This window comes from Pyrus communis, chromosome 7 (genome assembly GCF_041283825.1).
Source record: "Pyrus communis isolate YQ-2024b chromosome 7, ASM4128382v1, whole genome shotgun sequence".
Classification (NCBI taxonomy): domain Eukaryota; kingdom Viridiplantae; phylum Streptophyta; class Magnoliopsida; order Rosales; family Rosaceae; genus Pyrus; species Pyrus communis.
In genome coordinates, this window is record NC_142571.1 from 23,164,061 (window position 1) to 23,188,233 (window position 24,173).

The 24,173-nt window shown below is 35.0% G+C and overlaps 2 protein-coding genes and 1 pseudogene across 2 annotated transcripts; 2 read left to right on the plus strand and 1 right to left on the minus strand.

Moving 5' to 3' along the window:
* The first annotated feature begins 1,819 nt into the window (after positions 1-1,819).
* LOC137735115 (uncharacterized) lies at positions 1,820-4,059 on the plus strand. Its single transcript, XM_068474492.2, has 2 exons — positions 1,820-1,997; positions 3,213-4,059. Exons 1-2 carry the CDS (start codon positions 1,925-1,927, stop codon positions 3,851-3,853), a joined length of 714 nt encoding a protein of 237 aa, XP_068330593.2. The 5' UTR covers positions 1,820-1,924; the 3' UTR covers positions 3,854-4,059.
* Positions 4,060-7,386: 3,327 nt separating this feature from the next.
* Positions 7,387-10,329, minus strand: LOC148695913 (uncharacterized; annotated as a pseudogene).
* A 12,040-nt stretch (positions 10,330-22,369) lies between these two features.
* On the plus strand, positions 22,370-23,484 carry LOC137734411 (uncharacterized). Its single transcript, XM_088696597.1, has one exon. It carries the CDS (start codon positions 22,442-22,444, stop codon positions 23,246-23,248), a length of 807 nt encoding a protein of 268 aa, XP_088552723.1. The 5' UTR covers positions 22,370-22,441; the 3' UTR covers positions 23,249-23,484.
* The last annotated feature ends 689 nt before the right edge of the window (positions 23,485-24,173 follow it).

A 24,173-nucleotide genomic window follows, 5' to 3' on the forward strand; every position in this document is an offset into this window, starting at 1 on the left:
AATTATAATCTTGTAAAAAATTATTTTTAATGAACAATGTCAGACTATACTCATGTCTCTCCAACCAAAGGGACTAAACATAGTCCCTCTCAATAATGTATTAGTGTTAAGTTTATACTTTAAATTTATTGGTAATTTAGTTAAACTACTATTGGATTTTTTTCAAATATAGCTATTAAATTTAAATCAATTATTGCAATTGATGAGATGAGTAAAAAAGAAAGGCTAGGAGGGGGCTACATTTGGCCAAACTAGTGGGCTCCACGTAATTATAGTCTAACCATCGGTTGGAGATAAATTTTTTGACAAATCAGGCCATTTTTTTGCTTTTGGACCTTTAGCCCTCTCTATTGGAGATGACCTAACCATTTGAAATTCAACTAATCCTCTGTTTTCGTCTTTTTCTTTTTGTGAAATAACTGAGATGAATGAATTTGTTGAAAACCGCCTTGACAGGGCGGTACTGTCACATCCCAGACTCAACTCCGCCGTAGCACAATATTGTCCATTTTAGGCCCCGACCACGCCCTCACGGTTTTGTTTCTGGGAACTCACACGAGAATTTCCCAGTGAGTCACCTATCATGGGAATGCTCTCACCCGAACTCACTTAACATTGGAGTTTCGATGGAACCCGAAGTCAGTGAGTTTCCAAAAGGCCTCGTGCTATATGGAGGTGGGTATGTACATATAAGGCACATCACTTCCTCTCCGTTAGTCAATGTGGGATGTTATAATCCACCCCACTTAAGGGGAACTCGACGTCCTCGTCGGCACATCCGCACCGAATGGCAGAGTGGCTCTGATACCATTTTGTCACATCCCATACTCAACTTCGCCGTATCACGATATTGTCCGCTTTGGGCCCTGACCACCCCTTCATGGTTTTGTTTCTGAGAACTCACATGAGAACTTCCCAGTGGGTCACCCATCCTGGGAATGCTCTCACCCGAACTCGCTTAACTTCGAAGTTCTGATGGAACCTAAAACCAGTGAGTTCCTAAAAGGCCTCGTGCTATATGGAGGTGGGCTTGTACATATAAGGCACATCACCCCCTTTCTGTTTGTTGATGTGGAATGTTACAGGTGCTCTGACCAATTGAACTACAATCCCAAGTAAATACCATAATAAAATAAAGTATACATTTTTCTATGATTTCATTCTAACCCTTTCAATTTCGATTAGAATTGTGCGATAAACTAAAATCTTTTATCCCCCTCTTTTTATTTTAAGAATTTTTTTTATTAATAGGTATCTTTATCGTTCAGTAACAATAATGCCCTTAGCCTAGCATTCTTCAAACGGCTAGATTCAATCTTCTGGTCCATGCGGAAAGGAAAAAGAATTTCACGTTATTCCTTTTGGGAAGGGAGGATTTACAGCTTTCTCCAGACCTTCGAAAAAGCATGAAAAAAAGGCTCGAATGGTACGATCTCTTCGTCACCCCAGAATGAAATGGGCAATCTCGTAGTTCTTGGTTTGTGAAGATACGTTAAATTTGCTTGATTTATTGTGGGACTTACTCCAACCGAACTTCAACAATCCAAATTGTCTATTTTTCAAGTTGTACTTCATATATTATCCTTGAAAAATGTTATCCAAAATCAGAAATGTTTGAGGCGTCCAAAGAAATTGACTAACATTATGTTCTATGAAATATTGAAATTTCATTATGACAATCAAATAGTAAATGGTTACATATTGAAATTTTTTTTTTTTTCAAAATATTGGAAAACTATAGTCCAAGGGCCATTTTCAAAAAAAAAAAAAAAAAAAAAAAAAAAAAAAAAAAAAAAAAAGAAGAGAGAGAGAGAGAGAGAGAGAGAAAATATTTCCCCATTTTTTTTCTTTGAGGAAATGTTAAACCGCGAAATTGGTTTTTCTTGGTGAATCAGAAATAGAGTGAAGAGAAGTGGGAGCAAAAATGACGAGGGCGGCTCTCTTTCAGTTGCTGCGATCACACTCCAGACAACTCACACCCTCAAACCTCCGCTCAGGTTCCTCTCACTCTCTCTCTACTCTCTCAAATTTCTCGACCTATTTGGGGTTTAGGGTTTAAGATCTCTCCCTCGATTTCATTTTTTTTTCTTCCAATTCTATCGAAATTATTGAAGTATACTAGGAACCCAAAGTTCATGCTCTACCCAATTCACCACTTCACAAGAATCGCACCCCATATTTATTTCTGATTTCAGAGACCATTTTCTGGATCTTCTTCTGCCAAATTTATATAAAAATTTGGTAAAAAATTACACACTTTTGGTTTTGGCTTAGCTTCTCGTTTTGGAAAATTCCATGTGTAAATTATTGATGTGAAACGTGTTTGTTGGCACCCAATTGAGGTTTCTGCTATTATTCTTCTTGACAACCCTGGTTTGCAAAATCAAAGTACTTTTCGAGTTGTAGTCATGTTTTCAAGAAATTGGACCATTTTGTCGGTCTTAAAAGCCGAAAGATCAGGCCTTATTAGCTTAATTACTATGCTGGAGTGTATTACTGCTAGGTTCTAACACGGTTTTGGATATGGTGACTGTAGATGCTGCTCCACCGGCAATTTTCAGTTTCCATTTCAACTTCTTCTACTATTGTATCAACTGGTGGCTTTAGTTTTTGGTTTGTCCTTGATAATTGTCTATATGAAGACTTCCGTGATGATTATATGATCGGTTGTAGTTATTAATCTGCTTTTTCTCGTTCAAGTGAAGCTCATGTGAATGTAGGCGCATCTGCTCTCTCTCAAAACATGGAGAGAGGGCACCATAGAAAACAAAAATGGGTCAACATCTTATTAAGATCTGATTGTTGTAAACTTGTATTACCGCGTGATGCCAAAAGACTCCCATAGATTCTCGTAGCTAGGTTCTTTGAGTTAGTGATGTAGTAGTGTCGAAGCCCTATGTTCTATTAATTAATGCTTAGCCGTTTGCATAGCGAAGTTGTATTTGATATGCTAAAAAGGTGTAACATCTGTGATCCTTGGAAGCTAGATGATGTTCACCCCATGAGATTCTGATGTCATTGTTTTAGTAATTTGCATTGTCTTTAATGCGTGCTCACCTGAAAATCCCACTCACCCTCTCCCGCACTTTTAATTCTTTTGCGTGTTCATCACAGTTTCTATTCTTTTGCTATCCAAATTTCCGTCTTCCATCTTTTGTTTTTCCCTTCCTTATATCTGTCACTATTATTGATGATACAATGTTTTTCTTCAGGTTATCAGCCATGCAGGTCTGCAGCATGGGCTGCTGGTCTGAACACTCAGTCTGGCTTCGAGATCAACGCTTCACAGAAAAGATGGGCATCTCATGCCACAACAAGAGAAGATGATGGCAAAATCAGCATTGGACCACGTAGGGCTGGCCAAGTTGGGGAAGATGAAAAGGACTCGGGGGTCGTTTACTATGGCCCAATCTCATCTACTATCAAGAAAGTGAAACTTCTCTCGCTGTCGACCTGCTGCCTTTCTGTATCTCTAGGTCCTGTGATAACCTTTATGACATCTCCTGATATGAATGTGATCTTGAAGGGTGCGGTGGCATCTTCAGTGATATTCTTGAGTGCTTCTACCACAGCCGCCCTTCACTGGTTCGTGACCCCATACATCCACAAGCTTAGGTGGAAGCCTGGTTCAGACAGTTTTGAGGTGGAAATGATGTCATGGCTTGCAACATTCATCCCGAGGACTATTAAGTTTTCTGATATCCGGCCAGCAGAAACTAATCGGCCTTTTGTGACTTTTAAGGCCAATGGAAACTTTTACTTTGTCGACGCTGATCATTGTCATAACAAGGCCTTGTTAGCAAGACTGACCCCGCAGAAAGCAACTCATGAGTCGGCTTTTAAGAATTTATGATCATGTGATGCTGAGTCTTGGAAGTTTTGCTCTTTGTGGCTGAATTATGTTATGGATTTCATGTATTGCAATGAGCCTTTGTGGCACGTACCCCTTTTTTTATTTATGAGACACGGGTTTCGAGTTTTTGTGTCAAACACCATTTGGTCGCAGTATCCTATTTCTTTCCCTTCAATAAACGAGGTAAGAAACTACATTTCCAATTACTTTTCGATTGAGATTTTTTACCAGTGTAAAGGCTTTACATATTTGTATAATGCTTTGTCGTACAAATTCTAATGTTATCATGTCGTTTCTTTAATTATTTTTTAGTTATTTATAAAATTCGTCTCCAACACTTTTCTTGAAGAGATGAGCAATTTCAAACTTTTGTGACATTTAAAGCCAATAGAAACTTTTACTTCGTCAAAGATGGCCACATACACTTAACACTTATCACACTTATTGTAAATAATGTATTTTCATCGTACATATTTCATACTTAGAATCATTCAATTTTTTAACATTCATTGGATGATCTCAAATGAAGTCACTGACATCCTCCTATGGCTAGTTTAAAGATGTGATTGAAGATGAAAGTATGTTTATTTCATCTTTAGATAAATTAGACAATTTATAATCTAAGTTCGTAAGAGTATTTTACATGGTTGTAAAAATAATATGTAGTGACATCCAAGCTTGATGGATCGGGACACTATCTTGTGCCTTCATCATTCTCATCCACTAGAGCAGGTAGGTTAAGATCAAGTTTCAATAAGCCATTGTCACTTCTTCCCCATTTGATGTGCAACATGAACTCCACAAAAGCTCTAAACGATCACTTTTTAAAATTTATTTGATAGTTTTCTCCAACATCTTATCTAAGTAGAATTGACTCTACTATTATACATATGTAATTTATGTGTACGAAAAATGCTGACAATTTCTTAAGCATTTTATGTTTCATTATCGAAATCAGACATCTTTCTATCAAATTGAAGCTAAAAGAAATGAGAATGTGTGCCCAAAACAAACTAGTCCACTTACATATTTGTACAATGGTTTGTCATACATATTCTCATGTCATCATGTCATTTCTTTAAAATGATTTGGAACCTTCTTTTTGGTTGAGTATTAGTTGGAGGTTTTAACAAAATCATGGGTCATACATGGAACATGAGTATGGGACACCAATTTCAAGTTGTGCTAAGCCTCACAATAAACTAACAAAAATTTAGTATTGATATTAAACTCGTCGTTCATGATATGAAAACCTAAAATCTCTTACTTACAAGTAACGAAGAATATCACAAAACCGTAACTTAAACATGTTGGCTTAGTCCAACCCTCAAACTAAGCATATTGTTTTAAGAAGAGTAAGTGGCTGAGCTTTTTGTTTGAGAGAATGTTCAATACTTAAAACATTAATCTTAACAAATAGTAAATTTGCATCGGATTTGGGATGAAAATGGTTGGAATTCTATTACAGCTTGTTCAAAATAATTTGTTAATTAAAAATTTTAACCAGTCTAATTTGCAATATATGAGAGTAAAAGTTATAATCACCAAGCTGATTAATTTATTATCAAGATCAAATACTTAATTATCAATCATAAAAAATAGTAAAGCCACTATCAGGTTTGGGACAAAAACTGTTTGGAATTAGAGGTTTTATATAACTTAGGCTTAATTACCTCGTAAAGGTACTATTAGTTCCTAATTAAGGTTTATTAAGTATTAAACTTCAGTTTAATATAATTTAGGCTTAATTACCCTCTAATCTTATACCAGGTGATCGTCATGTTAACTAGTAACTTTTCCTTCTCTTTAAAAAAAGGGATAGCTGATGGCAAGTCATGGTTATCCACCATTCCGGATCCGGAGAACCTATGGGGAATTTTACCCTACTCATGACCGCAGTTACCTATAATCCACTCCTCTATGCTAATAAATCATTAATCACCATTTTATCCCAACAAAACAAGTCCAGAATTTTTCGTTTTAATACAAAAAATGTCTACATATTGGTCTGCAGAAGCAACAAATGGCAGAGAAATGGCACCTTGTTGAACACCCCAGTCCACCTCAGTGTGTTTAGCTTTAGAGTGCAAGACATGATTGGTAGCTAAAGCCATGGCTGAGATGTTGTCACAATGTAACAATAGAGGAAAGGAAGTGACAATATGTAGCTTTTTCAGAAGTTGTTGAAGCCAAACAATTTCCACGGTGGTGGTTGCCATAGCCCTGTATCCAGGATCGCCTAACTGTGTGTTTTTTCTTAGAGCTCTATGAAACTGGATAAGAGCCTAAGAATAAAACAAAACCTATAGTAGAGCGCCTATCATTGGGATCACTAGCCTAATCAGTATATGTGTATGCTTTTATGTCCAATGGGCCAGGTCTAAAACAAATGCCCCAGCCTAAAGTACCTCTGAGATATCGTAAAATCCTCTTGATAGCAACATAATGAGATTCCAAATGAAAATGCATAAATTAGCACACTTGATTCACAGAATAAGCAATGTCAAGTCTTGTAAAAGTTAAGTATTGTAGGGCTTCTACAATGCTCATATAATTTGTAGGATCCGAGTAACAAGGGCTACCGTGATTCAAGAGTATCTGATTAGGATGACATGGAGTGATACAAGGTTTACATTGCATCATATCTATCTTAAGTAACAAATCGTGGACATACTTTGACTGATGTGCAAACAAACCCTGAGATGATAATCAATTTGCAAGCCAAGAAAGTAGTGTAAAATCCCAAAATCTTTCATGTCAAATTTTGTGGTTAACTGAGATATAATAGACTGAACACAAGTAGCACTATCTCCAATAATGATGATATCATCCACATACAAAAGAAACACAGTTATGTTTTTGCCGTCATGCTTGACAAACAATGATGGATCATCATGAGAAGATTTAAAACCCAATGAAAGTAAGAAAGTAATGAACCTTTCATTCCAAGCTCTGGGAGCATGTTTGAGACCATAAAGTGACAAGTCTAATTTGCAAACATACTCTGGGTGAATCTTGTCAACAAAACCTTAAGGCTGGGGCATGTATACCTCTTCCTCAAGAAACCCATGTAAAAACTCATTCTTGACATCAAATTGCTTTAGTTTCCTACCCTGAGTTGTTGCTAAAGACAATATGAGTCTCACAGTGATTGGTTTCACCACTAGACTGAATGTTTCATAATAATCCAATCCAGCCTTTTGAGAGAATCATTTGGCCACCAATCTAGCCTTATATCTAGCAATGGACCCATCTAGATGTTTTTTGACTTTTTATTTCCACTAGCAACCCACTAAATTTTTGTGTAGAGGTAATGAGACTAGATGCCAAGTTAGTTGATGAACCAATGCATCCATTTCTTCATGCATAGTTATTTTCCACTGTGGAGACTTAAAAGCTACAATATAAGACTATGGTTCTTTAATGGAATTAGAATGAACTGTAGCATGAAATACATGCTTCTTCTTAGAAATCCCAGAATTAGATCTTGTCTGCATTGGATGTAAGTTATGAGAATGTAGTGGCGCAGGTTGTCACTCAGTAACTTGAGAAATAATACTATCTGGATGCAAGTCTGAACTCATGTAAGAATATGAGGCTGAACCCATAGAAGAGTCTGAACTCATGGAAGAATCTGAGTATGAACTAGAGATGGCAGTGGAGACAATATCACCTTGGTTGAGAGTAGGGGACTGAGTAACATGACTGGTAATAGGTGTGGATGCAAGTACAAAGACACTTGGCAATGGAATTGGAACTGTAAAAAGGTGGCCAAATGTATTGTATGAGTCACAAAAGATGATGCAACTGGAGACAAAGATGAACTAGACTTTGTGTGTTGTAACTTAGTTGAACCAGGGAATTGACTTTCATCAAATAATACATGCCTTGGCAAAATTAATTTGTTATCTTTGACAGAGTAACAAATATAACCCTTGTATTGAGATGCATATCCCAAAAAATGTAAATAATGATCTTGGGTTCAAGTTTGGTTGTTCTATAGGGTTTCAGAAATGGGAAACAAGCACAACCAAAAATTCTTAAGTGATCAAGTTTTGGAGAAGATTGATACAAAGTTTCAAGATGAGATCTCATGTGTAATGTGGAGGTTGGCATCCTATTTATGAGATACGTAGCAATTGCACATGCATGTTACCAAAACTTAGGTGGTAAGGAAGCTTGCTGTAATAAAGTAAGTGCAGTTTATACAATATGCCTATTTTTCCTCTCTGCTAGCCCATTCTGTTCAGGGATATAAGAGCAAGATTTTTGGTGTATGATGCCTTTCCTCCTAAGAAAAGATTGAAAAATTGTGCCAATATTCTGTTCAGGGGTATAAAGGCAATATTTTTTATGTATGATGCCTTTCCTTATAAGAAAATATCAAAAAATTGTGCCAATATACTCCCCACCCCATCACTTTGTAGATCCTTAACTTGAGCAGCAAAAGAGTTAGTACAAAGGATTGAAATTGAATAAAGTGACCAAACACAATAGCTTTATTAATTATTGGAAAAATACATGTATGCCTAGTACATTCGTCTATGAAGGACAATAATATCTATACTCCTCAATTGAGATACAAGGTGATGGCCCCCATACATCTGTATGTATGATTTCAAATGAAATTACATATTTTGAAGCATGTAAAGGAAAAGGAAGTTTGGGGAATTTGCCTTCCAAGCAAGGAGTACAAGATTGAGGTTGTGAATTACAATGAAAATGAATGGAAGACTTACTAAGTGTTGTCTTAACTATTTGATTATTAGGGTGACCCATTCTACAATGCCACAATGTAAAAGACACCTTTTGACCAATAAATGCCGCTGGTAAGGCTGCTTGTTGTTTAAGCACAGGTAGGGGATAAACTGCATGATTACTCGGTCCTTTGAACAGTGTTCTCTCGGTGACCTTGTCATGTACATAGAGAGAGAACTCATCAACAATATATCTACAATTATTGTCTTTACATAATTAATGCATAGACAACAAGTGTTGGGACAATCTTGGTACATGCAATACAGAATTGAGTTTAAAATTGTGAGACTTTGTAGGAAGGTTAGAGTTGCCAATATGAGCAATGATCAAACCTTTACCACTAGCACCAGTAATCGTATTTGCATTAGGATAAGGAGCTGACATCTGGAGATTGGAGATATCATAGGTCATGTGGTGAGTGGCTTCTGAGTCAAGAAGCCAATACTTTTGTTGAGGTGCAGATGGACTTGTATTAGTTCGAGCAATCATAGCAACAGAAAAATGGAATGAATAAAGTACACCATTTGAATTCTGATAAGACATGCCAAATGGCTGACTATTTGAACTGATATATTGTTGTGGAACTTAAAACTGTTGAGGATAGGATTGGGAGAACTGTTGTTGGCAAGGCTATGATGGCTGATAACCTTGAGATGAAGAGTTATTTCTGTCCAAACAATTTGCAGCAGTATGTCCCACTCTATGGCATATTTGACAGCCATGTTGAAAACAATTGATAGCAGAATGTCCCTTTTTGTCACAGATTTGACACATCTGTAAAGGTTGATGACTATGGAGAAGACATGAATTGTTGTCCTGATGCTGGATAATTCTGTGACTGTTGTGAGAACTAATTTCCACCATAAGAAGATTGTTGTGGATATTGTCCCTAATTACCAGAAGAAGAAAAAACTTCTTGCCTTTACCCTTTTGTTTGAAATTATTGCCTCTGAAATTATTTCATATACCTGAACCATTCTGAGAAACAAAGGCCAATGGTCCAAGAAAGGGAAGTTGTTGAAACTGGGGAAAAGGTAGGTGTTAAAAAAAAAAATTATTGCTATGGAAAAGGGTTTTGGAAATTGCATAGGTGAGAACTGAGAAACTTGCTAAAATAGCATTAAAGATAAGGTAACTGAAGACTAGAATATTGTCCAAAGTAACCACATGAGTCATTACCCAAAGAAGTTGTCTTTGTACCAGAGGTACCACCTGTGTCATATGTGGAAGTAGAGCATAAGCCATCATAGCAGACTTTAGAGGAACTTGTTTAGTGACTTCATTTAATATGTCTTCTTCAACTTTCAATTGAGATCTTAGTTCCTTTAAAGACACCAACAATAGCAATATCTTCATCATAAATAACAATTCCAACAGTAGCTAACTAATCCCTAGCATCTTTAATCCTTTGAAGATGTGCATCAATAGATTCAAGTCTTTTTCTAATATTGTGAAGGTCAATTTTCAGGAACTATACTAGTTCTAGTCATATTTGCAAATCTCTCTCGAAGACTAGTCCACATCTCTTTAGAACTCTTGCAACCAATAACACAGGACAATGCAGCAGTTGACAAGGTGGTAGTAATGAATGTCATTAATGCTTTATCATGTATCTTCCAAACAATATAAGCATCAGAATCCACTTCAGGTTTATCAGGACATGGAATGGACCCATCAAGAAACCCAAAAATGCCATTTCCATCAAGCAGTAACTCCATTTGAAAGTTCCAAGTCACATAGTTAGAGTCATCAAGTTTGACAGTAACAGTATTGCCCACGCTAGGAATTAGAGATGAAATTGGAGACTGATTTAGGGCCAATTAAGCAGAAGTAACCATTTTTTAAACAAAAACGTCACAATCCGTGCAACGCAAGTATAAGAAATTCACACACAAAATCAACCCACAAAGTATAGCATAATCGAGCAATTCGCAACACAAAGTATGCTACAATCTTGCAATTAACAGCAATTTTCAAGAAATAAATTCCTAAAAACTAGGGTTTCAGACAAGACTTTATCAAAGAATCAAGATCACAGACACCAATCTGTGAGATATGGAGATGAACAGTATCATCTTCCTAATGCAAAAAGATGAATAACTGCAGCCAAAAACCAACTGTGAAACAAAGAATCCCAAAAAAAAAATTAGAGTTCGCGACGAACACCAACGAAGTTCAATCACCGACAACAGCAGCAATCTTCAACACCGACAATGACGACAACAATCAATATAGAGACAAGTGAGCGGAAGCAAAGGATCATCAACCTGTGGTGTTACCCATGATTGGCTCTAATACCATGTCAACACTAGCTATAGAGATGAAAAGCTTCAGAAACTAGAGAGAGAGAGCTAGAAGAGAGAGAGAGTAAATTAACTTTGTAACAATCTAGTGACACATGTCACAATCCTAACCACTCATATATGCTAACACTAAGCAACTAACAACCTCACTCATCTTATGCGACTTGTCTAAGTCTGTATAGTTCATTTACGACAATATTCACCATTCCTCCTTATTTATCACAACCACCTATGGTTTCTCAAGTCATAGCCACACTATGGCTGGTGATAGAGATTCAAACCCAATATGTTTGTTTTGACCGATCGTAACTCTGATTCAAGAGATATTGATGTTGTTTTCATCCAACCAATGGGATCAGTAAAAGCCAGTAAACATAACCATAACTTGCATAGGTCAATGTAATTTTAGTTTCTCCAACATCTTAGTTAAGACTTGATTCCCAAGAGAAGAAGAAAAACTTATTCCAAATATATAATTAATGTGTACATAAAAATGATGAAATGCTAAAATTTTCTTGAGAATTGATGGCTTATTATCATGCGAAAGCATGCATGTTCCCATCAAATTGAATCTAAAAAAAATATCAGGAACTTTTTGTTAAAGTTCTTCTAAAAGAAATGAGGATACGTGCTCAAAACATGAAAATTAGCAGTATTGGAAGTTTGTCATGCATATTCTATGGATTGTTATTTATGTCATTTCTTTAAAATGAATCGGAACCTTTCTATTTTTTTGTATATGAAAATGATAACCTTGCGGGTCATACATTTTAACACGTACTTCTGATTGTGTTTCTCAAATATTTTAATTAACACCATTGATTACAGTATTCTATTTCTTTCCGTTCATTAAAAGAAAACAGAATCTACATTTCCAATTACTTCTATTCATAAGCTTAGCTGAGAGATTTGTTGCATATATATAAAGGCTTAGCATAGGAAAAGGATTTATGTGACATATGAATACCGTCACAGTGACATTCCTTGTTAATAAAATAAAGATGTGTAAAGTTTTGTTCACATAATTTTTTGTTATTAATACGAAACGCCACATAACATTATACATATGTCATATAAGTTATTCTCTGCATAGGACGCCGAGGCTTGTTATTATCACATATTGATCTCACATAAAAACACTAAGACACTAGTGTAAATGGTGGACCATTGGAAAAAAAAAAAGGCATACAAAGTTTTAAAATATAATGTTGTAAAACAAACTATACTTTGGTCTTTACATATAGAGAGTTATTTATCCTTTAACTTGAAAACCATAATTACATTGAAAAGTCTCCCATGTTATCATTGGCGTAGTTAGAATTTTCAAATAATGGAATCATAATATCAACCAAAAAAGCTTTAACCTTTCAATCTTGTCGACATATGCCGATGCGGACAGATGTTGACATTAATCTGTAGAGGCTTGTCGAAGGTGGATGCAGGATATGTGAAGTAATGTTAAAGATTGCCAAGACTTTTTAACTAAAGTATTTCATACAAAGAAGAGAGAAAAGGAAGACAAATGTGATAGAAGAAAATAGAAATAGGCAGAAGAGATTGTAATTTAGTTTTCCTTAACTGTTTATAAGGGGTCAAATACAATATATAAACAAATATACATTGGGTTTTTTAAGTTGTTGGGGTCAAAGACAACCAATGATCCCATATTGGCTCCACCACTGCATGTTATTATATTTATAATTTATCTTTTTTTTTTTGGTGATACTAAGTGTCACGTCCCGATCCCGACATACGTCCAGGATCGACACGTGACGTCACTCAAATACTCGTAAATCTCACATACCCCGACTCATAAATATGGCAAATCACAATTCGAGAATCAAATCTCAAGGAAATTTTTCGTTTACCTTATGGCTGCATCTAATCTCCTCATTAGACTGCCTACATACCCTCAAATAGAGATCAAGTCATTCGTAGTTCATTAACACAAAATCAGACGTTTATCCCACTAAGTTCAGAAAGAAAACAAAGCATTCCTCAAACATTTATTATAACCTGATAACATGTAGTTCCTGAACTCAGGCTACATAAGAAACCCCCATGAAAACATGATTTCTCACCCATCCAACATATAAATCATTATGTCTCATCATGATATCGCAATTCACAACATACATCATATTTAAAAACCGACGAAACACAAAACCATTCTCTAGCCGCACTAATTAATTAATTTGATCAAAGTAATAACAATCATTCCCATATCTTTTAAATTCATACCTTATGAAATCATAATCGAATCATGAAAACTCTCGAAGGAGTCACTCAGACGTCCAACATATTTTCTAACTCAATTCATAAGACTCGAAACCATTGACACAAATATATATAAAAACTAAGGCTAGAGTGACTTAGTTAGGCCAAGCCTACTTCTCTAAATAATGGGATTTTAGGCCACTCCATGAAAAACAACAACTCGGGTTCCGGACCATCACTAAATGGAACTAAACCAAATATGATCACCTACAAAATGTACCAAGTACAATCAATCATCATCACCTCTAGAATGCGTATGGTCCCCCATCGCGGGTATACCAAGCAGGACCATCCATGTACCACCTCTACGTGGTGCAATCTCATCATAACACATTGAACACAATGTTACGCATACATGCTATCGATTCCACATATCAACCAGCATCTAGTCAGATGGCGCACAACACAAGGAATTCCCTCAATTACTATTTCTACTAAAAATCTAATAAAGTACCTAACTCATCTTCTGACTTCCATCCCCATCTCATGCTAGGTAATAGTGCCAAGTTCAAATAGGTATTCAGTTAGCAAACATATCCAAATAATTATCAAACAATATTTAATTCCCATAATTGCCATAACGTTCATCATAATTATCAATCACATTATTAAAAAGATAATTAAACACATATATCACAAACATCATCAGTACACAAGCCAAATCCTATTTAATAAGCATAGGTTTATAAGTATATAAAATTCACATTTCAATAGAAATCACATTATAAAACCAACTCACATTTTCATACTAGTAAACATGCATAATATTTCTCAACTATGCAATCAACATCGTAAGGTTCTATGCCTATGTTTCGTAACCTTCTTTCTTTATCCTTTAATAACCAACCTAAAGTTAATGGTTTTTCAAAACACTACCTCTTCACTCTTACCACTACCCCATTTCGACAAGTAAGCCGCAATTATATACATATATATAGACACACATATATACATATATAAGAGAAATTGGTTCGTTTACCATTGATTTGAATATAAATACTCGTAAACAAACTAAACTCTTAAACCCCAACCAAACACATTGAAATAAGCACAAAATTAACAAGGATGTTATTTCAACTAGAATTCCCTTCTAGGTCTAGATGCTTGGTAACGAAAGAAGCATTTCATAAATCAAATGTTACATATCAGAAAATTCGATTTTTTCCCAAAAATTCTCAAATTTCACAAGAATGAAGATCTCAACAAGTAAAGTAACCTTTATACCTGCGGTCAAGGCCAATTTGGCCGGAAAACACCCCAAACTGTCCACGAACCGCCGGAACCCAAAGGTGGGTGTTCTTCAATTTGACTTCCTCGGTATCCCAACGCCCCTACAACCTATTGGGTCTTGTTCCTGGGTCCAAGGGGAGTTGACTAAGCATGGTGGTGGGTGGTGAAACTCACCGGAACGGCGGAATCGCCGTCAAAACTCCATGGGTCACCCACATGATTTTTACATGGTTTTGGACCCAAAAACCTTCAATCCTAGGCGAGAAAGGTAGAAGGGAGGTAGTGGAAGAGATTGCAGGTAGTTAATGGTGGTGGTTCAACGGAAAAGATGGCGAAAATCACCGGAATTTGCTCGGGGTGAGGCGCGGGTGTACGGACGGGAAAGGGAGATCTCTTTCTTCCTTTCTTTTCTTTTCCGCCCTTTTTCCTCTTAAAATGCCGGTCCTCTCATCCCAAAAAGGGTTTGGGCCACTTATACCCCTAAGTGGAAATTATAATAATTTCCACAATTTATAGTTTCACAATTTCATACATCTGTAACTATACCATTATAATTCGGATTCGCAAACGGCTTTCGCCTATGCGCTCGTGGCTTCGAGACCTATTCAAAAACGTTACTTGTGACCTCAAAAGGTCAACAAGTAAATAATAATTTTCCAAACTTCACCCTTCATACCTAGTTTAATTGAAATCTAATTTCAAATAATTTAATATAATTTCTCAAAAATAATATAAAATCTCAATAATACAAATACGTAGATTATAACAGTGAAATCTGGGAACGGGATTTCACACTAAGTTTGGTATATCAATTAATATCAGTATATCAATCGTATGTGGAAAATTCATTTGAACCTGAAATTTGAGAATGTTGTAGGCATAATTTACTGAACGATATGGAGGCCATACAAAGAGAAGGGGTGTGGCACATAGAGAGAAGAGATAGATTTCTAATTGTGAGGTGTGTTCTATTCCACCCCATTGTGCCTTTATTTATAGTAGTAGGGAAGGTTAATTCCTTACCTTTTTAGGATTGCAACTCTAATAGGATAATATCTAGTCTAAGAGATATAGTAGAATCCCATAAGGATATTCTAGATATGTTAGGATTTACACAATCAAATTCCTAATCTAATAGGACTGCAACACTCCCCTTTGAGTGTGTAAATACTCAAACAAATGGTGCATCAGATCTTCAGCCGTGAAGTAAGTTCAGTTGATAAAGTCGTCGGCATAATGAGTGAATGCGAGTATCAGATCAAAGGAAGAATGCATAAAAGGTAAAACTCACAAAACTTCGTTATGGTAAAACCTATAGACTAAGGATAAAAGTGAGAAGTTGTATTAAGTCAAAACTATACGTCTTTTGGATGCAAGTAGAAGAGCTTACAAGGGTATGACCAGCCCAGGATGGGTGCCTCGTTAAAACCTAGTTAGGTAGCAAAAACCCAATGAGAAAAATGTTTCTAATCGTAGGGAAAAATAGTACATTAAGATCAAGTGAGTATACTTCTAGATACTCCCTTTAAGTTTGACAGAACTTCCAAATGAGAACTACAAGCATTGCATACGAATAGTTAGGCATACCAATTCCTTGGACAAGCTTCTGGAAGATTGACTTCGGCAGTGATGTCATGTAGAGGTCGGTAAGGTTGTCTAGGATCGGCTTGCATGACTTCAATCTCCTGATGCTTTGCTAATGTGATGTAGAGGCAATATGTCTTGGCGTTGACTTCGTTGATGTATCATGTCTTGGTCGGGTTAATACATGCGGCATAATTTTCCTGGATCGTCGTCGGAACTCAACGAGGTTATGTAACGTATATATATAATGAAAATATAACGTTGGAACCCCATATATGTAACTGAGTGCCACGACTCCAATCACAAACCCAAAAATAAAAAAAATAAAAAAGAGGATAACAAATTATGTTGTGTCATATAATTTGTAAATGAACAAAAGATTGCAAGAGTTTTATATACTCGAGAGCGAGATTCACAATTTTCAATTATAACATTGTGAAGGCCTAAAAGAATACATTTATAATCACCATAAGTTTGATGTGAAATAGTTTCGTGTCATGTTGTCAAAATACAAATAACGTACATTGTTGATTACGTGTTAGTAATGTTGAATGTGCGGTCATAAATCACATGTTGATGACACTATTAATTGTCCTTCAATCTTTTTGTCAGTTTGGCCATTCGTCATACGCCCTTGATCACCACCTACGTCCCATGTATTGGAATCAACATAGGGACCGGGGGATTTGGATCCTTTCCTGAGCTAATGGAAAGGATCCTCTTCATTAATCATTCTGGACCATTGGATTTTTATCCAACGGTTACAATCATTATAACTTTAAAATGACCCATTATTTGTAGCCGTTAGATAAAAATCTATCGTCCCAGGATGATTAATGAGGAGGATCCTCTCTATTAACTCAGGAGAGGATCCAAGTCCGGGACCGGGGTGGCCTTGGGACGCTCCGAGATCTGGAAAAGTGCTAGTGAAGATCTTCTAGCGACCCTTGAATGTATGGTACAAAATCTTTTTGTGCTCACTAATTGTTCAATGAAATATCTTGTTCGGCATATCTTGATACAACTTCCGATAGGATGCGAAGACACCACACAACAAGATGCGTTGTCATCATTCCGCAAAACAACAATTAACTACATACATCGACACTAGATATCATGATGACTTTGTAGTTGTAGTGTTAAAATTACACCCTAGATATCTAGAGGTTTAAAGTTCAATTTTCTCCCCCTTAATCTCCCAACAAGATCCTTTCAGAATTCTTTTGGTGAAGATCTTGAAAATCTATAAATTGTATTCGTTCATCGTATATCGTACGGTCAGTTTTTTATCAAATACTGTTTGTATTTAATTTTAAATCAAATTAGTTAAAAAAAAATTCTAACCGCACGATGTACGATGAACGGATATGATTTACGGATTTTCGAAATCCTCACAAAGAGGATCCGAATTCCTTAGTCTCACTTTGCATAAAAACTAGCTAGTAGCCTGAACATCATTGTTCTTTTTCGCCCTAAACATGTCTTTCCAATCATCCTCTAGAAGGCATTAAAAAACAAAATAAACCAAAACCACCTACTTTCCCGTCAAAAAGGAAAAGTAGTCGGAAAACTTATCAACCACTTACAACGGCCAATTGATCGATGGCTTCAACCTTTGTTTTCTATTGACGCAATCCTGATCGTGTATATTAAAAAGAAAAGATTTTAACTTTTGTAAATAGACAACATAAAATATAAAAAAACCACAACAACTTTGTCACAGTTTGTCAACTTCTCGAATCAGACCTTTTACTTAGAAGTGGCACATCTTTAATACATGACATAAATATTAGGGTTTAATGGACTACACAGATACTGTTGGCAGGTTGTCTGTGCTTGGACTTGGAAACTACGACATATTGCTTTCTTCTGGAAGTAATATAATATTGATGATATAAAACGTTAGCATCAATACAAGTAAGAATGCTGGGCATGCAGACATATCTGTGGTGGACCGGTGAAACTACCAAGAGGAAGGGATTAGGTTAGGCTTGCTCATCAAGATATATTTATGGCTTCTATATATGCACATTGTTTCTTCTCAGTATGAATCAATGTGAATGGACCTTTATATAAAAGAACATATGTCCGAATAATATATATATATATATATATATATATGTTTAATATATAGAACGAGACGCTGGCCTCGAGAAGGGGAGTCGAACACAAAATTCGAGTACTTGAATAAATGTGTTTAACTTACCGAACGTACAAATTCCTTGCATGTAAATATTATATATTTGTAACATATATAAGAACAACTTACATGAAATGAATTCACTGTTATATGAATTTACAATCTAATAATACATTATCATGTAGAGAAACACTTGCACATGATAGTACATTATTGGATAAGGGAAGTTACGTGGCGGTGAACTCGTTCTATGTAAATCATGAGATCCACACATAGATTCCCGAAAAATATGCAAAATTATGTGTGTTTATCAATTTTTACCTTTATCGATTAATTATGGGTAGTGCTATCAACATTTAATATTTTTTCTTGGAAAAATTAGTATCCGGTCTCTAGTTTCTAATATTCATTGACTAAGACCTTATCAGTTTTTAGATTTTGATCAAAGTTCGTAACATTAATATATTAATGAATTACATGTCAGGTACATAATTTTTATAAAAAAAATTAGTAATTGATTTAGAGTTTTAATACTCACACCCTTATTAAACTCCTAATTAGTTTTCTATTCAAACATTTCTAAAAATATAAAAAATAAAATTAGATTAAGTTTGTACGTCAATTTTTTATTCTTATATGTAACCATTCTTAAATATACCAATTTGTTATATGAAAACTGTAACTTTTTTTAATATAAAATGTACCCATTTTTTTATATAAAATTCATTCCATCTTTTCTCTATTCTATTTTTTATACTTATATGGGTACATTCTATTTCGTTGATTTGAGAATGTATCCATATCAAGTTTAATAGAATAAATTTAATAATGTTATTAAGCTTAATATCTTCTTTTTTTCTTCTTCTTCTTTTTTTTTTTTTTTTTGAAAAATGTACCCATGTTTTGGTACAACAATTTTTTGGTTAGTTTTGATGAACGTACCCATCTACATATATATATATATAGAGACACGATATATTGGTGAGTATAATTCATCTTTAATATTTTTAATCTCATAAATTATGGGTTTTATTTAAAATCTCATTAATATAAATAACTACAAATTTCATTTTTAATTTAAAAATATAATAGCATACATAGAAATACATTATTACACTAATGTCAAGGATTTCGATCAAAAATTAAAAACTACGAAGGGTTCAGTCAAAGAATATTGGTAGTTAGGGACCGCATCCAAACGAAGGTTTCGATCGAATAATACAATATCATGTAGAGAAACTCTTGCACGTGATAGTACATTATTGGATAAGGGAAGTCACGTGGCAATGAACTCGTTCTATGTAAATCTTGAGATTCACACATAGATTCCCAAAAAAATATGCAAAATTATGCGCGTTTGTCAATTTTTACCTTTATCGATTAATTGTGGGTAGTGCTATCAACATCTAATATTTTTTTTCTTTCTTTGACTCATTTGTACAAGTTGTAACATCAATTTCCTTACTATATGAACCCTAATAGTAGATTGCGTTTCAAAAGCAACGTTTGAAGCGACTGAAGTGCCAGTAAGAATACCTTCAAGACCACGCAACGATTGCATTAGTTAACCAGTAAACAAGTTAACCAACAAATAAAGGTTGAACTAATTATACTTGCTTAACTGCTTCACTGGGATACGATATGCTGCTTAATTATGTTAACCTGATTTCTAAACTTGACTAGTCTTTTTCCTTTCTGACGAGTAGTTTTCTAGAAATAGCCACGAATCCGACCCAAATTTTGATGATATAAAACCAAACAATATGTACGACTTATTTGGACTTTAAGAGTTCGAATTTAATAAGCTAGTTTTTGCCTTTTTTGATGAACGCGTATTTGAACTTGCAATATTCATTCGCATGCATTGTCATATCTTCTGGAACTATTAAGTAAAAACCAATCAATTGAGTTTTATTTCTACCAACGAGAATAAGTATGTTACTCTGTCACATGATATTATTAAACTTTTTTATAATACATGTTGACGACATAGTTGATAATTCATGAACATTGAGTATAATTGAGGGTAGTGTTATGCACGCTTCTTTTTACCTCTTGCATACTCTTGTTAATTTTTGTTCATTGATATCGATAAATACACGTGTTATAACATAAATTGTTAATAAACACCACATAACGTACACAATAATGAATTCAAAATGTTTTCTTTCCTTCCAAAGTTTTAAAATGGCTATGATATTGGACATCGTTTTGACCTTAAGAAACAAATTTTGTTGGAGAAGTCGAAAACAGTGTTTTGCTAGCTAGATTTTCATTTTCTTCCATAAAATGTGGCATTGATTATGTACGTGGCTTCTTGACTACATTTATTGATCACTTTCGGTGCTTTGAAATATACCACAATTCTAGAATTCCAATTTAATCCACCTCCAGTTAAGTTTTTCTTATCTTTGGATGAGAGAAATTGTAATTTTTTGGTATTAAAATGATTTATTTGTTTGTATTTGATTCAACATAATTTTTTTTTATGAAAATTTCCAAGGCCATAAAATGAGTGCTATACTACCATCAAAGTGGGGCCCATAGGTACAAGTCGCACATAAGAAAAACCCCTCATTTTCTAGCTCGATAACATATAATAATAAAAAATAATAATTAAAATAATATCATATTATTCTCCATTAATTAATGTTATAATTCATGTTTGACAAAAAAAATGTTATCATTCATGAATACAAAATTTTTATTTTTATTACTACTACTACTATTATTATTATTATTATTATTATTATTATTATTATTATAAACATAAATGTATTGATTATTTATGTTATAACATGAAAATTAATAACATCTTTAGTGGGACAATCTAACAAAATTATATTTTAGTTGAAACACATAATAGACAATAGTGGTATTTTTTTATTTGTCTTCTAAATTTGTACGCAGCTGTCAATTTCTCCTCTGAACTTTAATTTCAACTAATTACCCTTTTGAACTTTTTAATTAGCCAATTTCCCTTGAATTTTAATTTTAAACAATTACCCCCTTAACTTTTATAAATAACCAATTTCCTTTCCGGGCGTTATATTTTAAAAACTTTCATTCAATTTTCATCTATCCGATTTTTCATCCTTTTTACCCTCACATAGTTCTCATGTATTGTTTTCGTGATCAAGCCAGATGGAAAATTAGATGAAAACTTATAAAATCCAACAACATAGGGAAATTGGTTATTATAAAAGTTCAAAAAGATAATCGGTTAAAATTAAAGTGCAAAGAAAAAATTAATTAATTTTAAAAATTTAAAAAAATAATCGACTAAAATTAAAATTCAAGAAAAAAGAATTTACACAAAATACACGATCACACATTTAAATTAGATATCAAAACTCAAGAGTAAACGAATAGGTAATCATGAATTTTTCATTATCAAGTAACTAAGAGAATGGACCTTTAACTGATAATAACAAAACAAACCACATCATCATCTTGGTATAGCCGTCTAGGTTAGCTACATAGCCTCCTCCTCCTTGAGAAATTTTTAATTGTGACGGAAATACAAGTGATACACCACATGTTTTTATGTAAGTAGTGAACTTTTTGACATATATATCTCACTATTTATGTAATGACACATGGTGTACTACTCTGTGTGACGGTTACATTGAAAAGTTTCTCCACCTCCTCTACGTTGACACAAATAGAATCAACCACGTGGTGACAAGAAAAGCATCCTCTCACGTATATAGAAGCAAACACAAACATCTAAACAAAGCACCGAAAGAAAAAGGTAATCACAAGAAATTAAATCTGCAGATAAAATATAAAAATTGATGATTATATTATTTAAACGTTAAAAAACATCATTTTTATTAATAATGCATCATTTAATTTATAAATTTTATCTTTAAAATTAATTTCTTTAGCATTACCCATAAAAAAATATTATCCCTTCGAACCCAAGAAATCAATACAATCCTCCAACTCTCACCCATTTTTTAATTTATTTCCCACACAACTTATTCCAAATAATACCTAACAGCCTGCTCTTTCTAGAAGAGCTAAGTAAATTCAAGACGTAGTGTCACGCCGTCTTGAAACTTTCATTTATTAATCCTTCTATTTTCCTATTTTATTTTGTGACTTTCCATCTAGAAGCCATCCCTATCAAAAGTTGAAAAATACCCCACAAAAGGCTCAAAGAATCTCAATTTTATTTATGAATATGCTTACTTACGAGCCTCTTATATATATCTGGGTACTTCTTGCTCTCTCTCTCCACAAACCCAGCTCAACAGAATACTTCCATTTCAATTTTTAACCCACCAAAAAATGGTTGCCCTAGAAACCCAGCAAAACCCAGCACCTCTGGAAGAAAAAGTAGAACAATTTCAAGACCAAGATCCCTACGAGGCAGAAGAAACCCTATCTCTCTGTGATCTTCCCACACACAGTGACTCGGCTCATTGGGAGGACTTCTCCAAAGATTACCAAAGCTCATCGTTCGACCGCTATGAAGACGATGACAAATTCTTCGAGTTCGTCAGCGAGGAGTTCACCTCCTCGACGTACCCAGCAGAGAAGGACATAATCTTTTGCGGAAAACTTATACCCTACAACAAAGAAGCACCAAACTTTGCAGCGGAGAAATGTCATCAGAAGACTCAGAAGATCAAGAGCCAAGAAACCGTAAACAAAACGAAAACGAAAAGCTTTAGCTTTTCGAAGAAAAAAGGGTTTTTTTGGTCGTGGAGATCTTGCTCTTTCCGCAAGATAACCAAACCCTCAAACACGGCCAAGACTTCGAAGCCGAAAAATCCCACATCGGTAAGTTACAGAAAGTGTGAGGTGAATAAAGTGTCTATACTTTCCAGCACGCCGTCGAGGTCCAAGTGGTATCTTTTGATGTTTCAAATGGCGAGGTTTCCGACGGAGATGGAGCTGAGGGACATAAAAAACCGGCAGAGCCGACGGATGCCGTCGACCATGTTTAGGTCATTTGATGAAGGCGGTGATGAGAAGGGTAATAAGGGAAGGAGTGATAGTAAAAGCAGGGCAAAGGGGTTGTGGAGGCTGTTGAGGGCGGTGGGGTGTAGCAATCCACATGCAGACGCCGTCGTAAAGGCAGGGCTTCTTTAGCTGGTGAGCTACAAGTTCCAGTTTCCACACGTGTAAATTAGAAGCTTGATTGGTGCTCAGCTCACGCGTGTGGGAGTTTTTCAGGAAGCCATGCTTGACCTTGCAAACTTAATTTGTGGAGGTGATGTAGGGACATCGTGTTTTGGATGTTCATTGTAATACACATGGGGATGGATAAGATAGTGACTTAAATATTCAATCACATTTTTGCAATATTAGAATCCTACATTTTTGTATTTTTTGTATATATTTTTTTTTTTTTTTGGAATGGAGGCATGAATATCACTAATTGGAACCCCATAACTAAGAGAATGACTATCATTACATTTACTTTAGTTATGTTGTCTAATAATGGCAACTGACTATGAGACGGGATCATGTCAGCTGATTAGGGCAGCGTCATCGTCCTCTTACACATTCACCAGTGTTTACATATTAAAGTGGTTTAGAATATGATATTGACAAGAATTGGTGGTTGAGTACATAATCTGGTTGAAAACTTGATCCAAGGGTCATAAATAATTCGGAGAGAATCCCGGTGGTCCTTCAATCACATCCGTTCATCGTATATCATGTGGCCAGTTTTTTTGTCAGATACTGTTTATATTTAATTTTAAATAAAAAAATTTATAATGATTTCTAAACGTACGATGTATGATAAACGGATGTGATTGAAGAATCTCTGGGATCCTCACAAAGAGGATCTAGAGAGGATCCTCATTCCTCTTCATTGTTCAGAATATGGTATTGACAAAAATTGGTGATTGAGTACATAATCTGGTTGAAATACTTGATCCAAGGGTCATAAATAATTTGGTGCAATATCATGGCTTCGTTCATCTTCTCAAGCAGAAAAATATAGGGCTGAAGTATTTGTGATTTGGACAATTCTACAGAGGACCTCGTCGAAACTTTTGCAATCTCC

What these genes read in the sequence shown, in the direction of transcription:
- LOC137734411 (XM_088696597.1), top strand. Translation starts at nt 22,442, where the DNA reads ATGGTTGCCCTAGAAACCCAGCAAAACCCAGCACCTCTGGAAGAAAAA.
- LOC137735115 (XM_068474492.2), top strand. Translation starts at nt 1,925, where the DNA reads ATGACGAGGGCGGCTCTCTTTCAGTTGCTGCGATCACACTCCAGACAA. An exon ending in ACCCTCAAACCTCCGCTCAG is followed by an intron (nt 1,998 to 3,212) that starts GTTCCTCTCACT and finishes GTTTTTCTTCAG; the next exon opens with GTTATCAGCCATGCAGGTCT.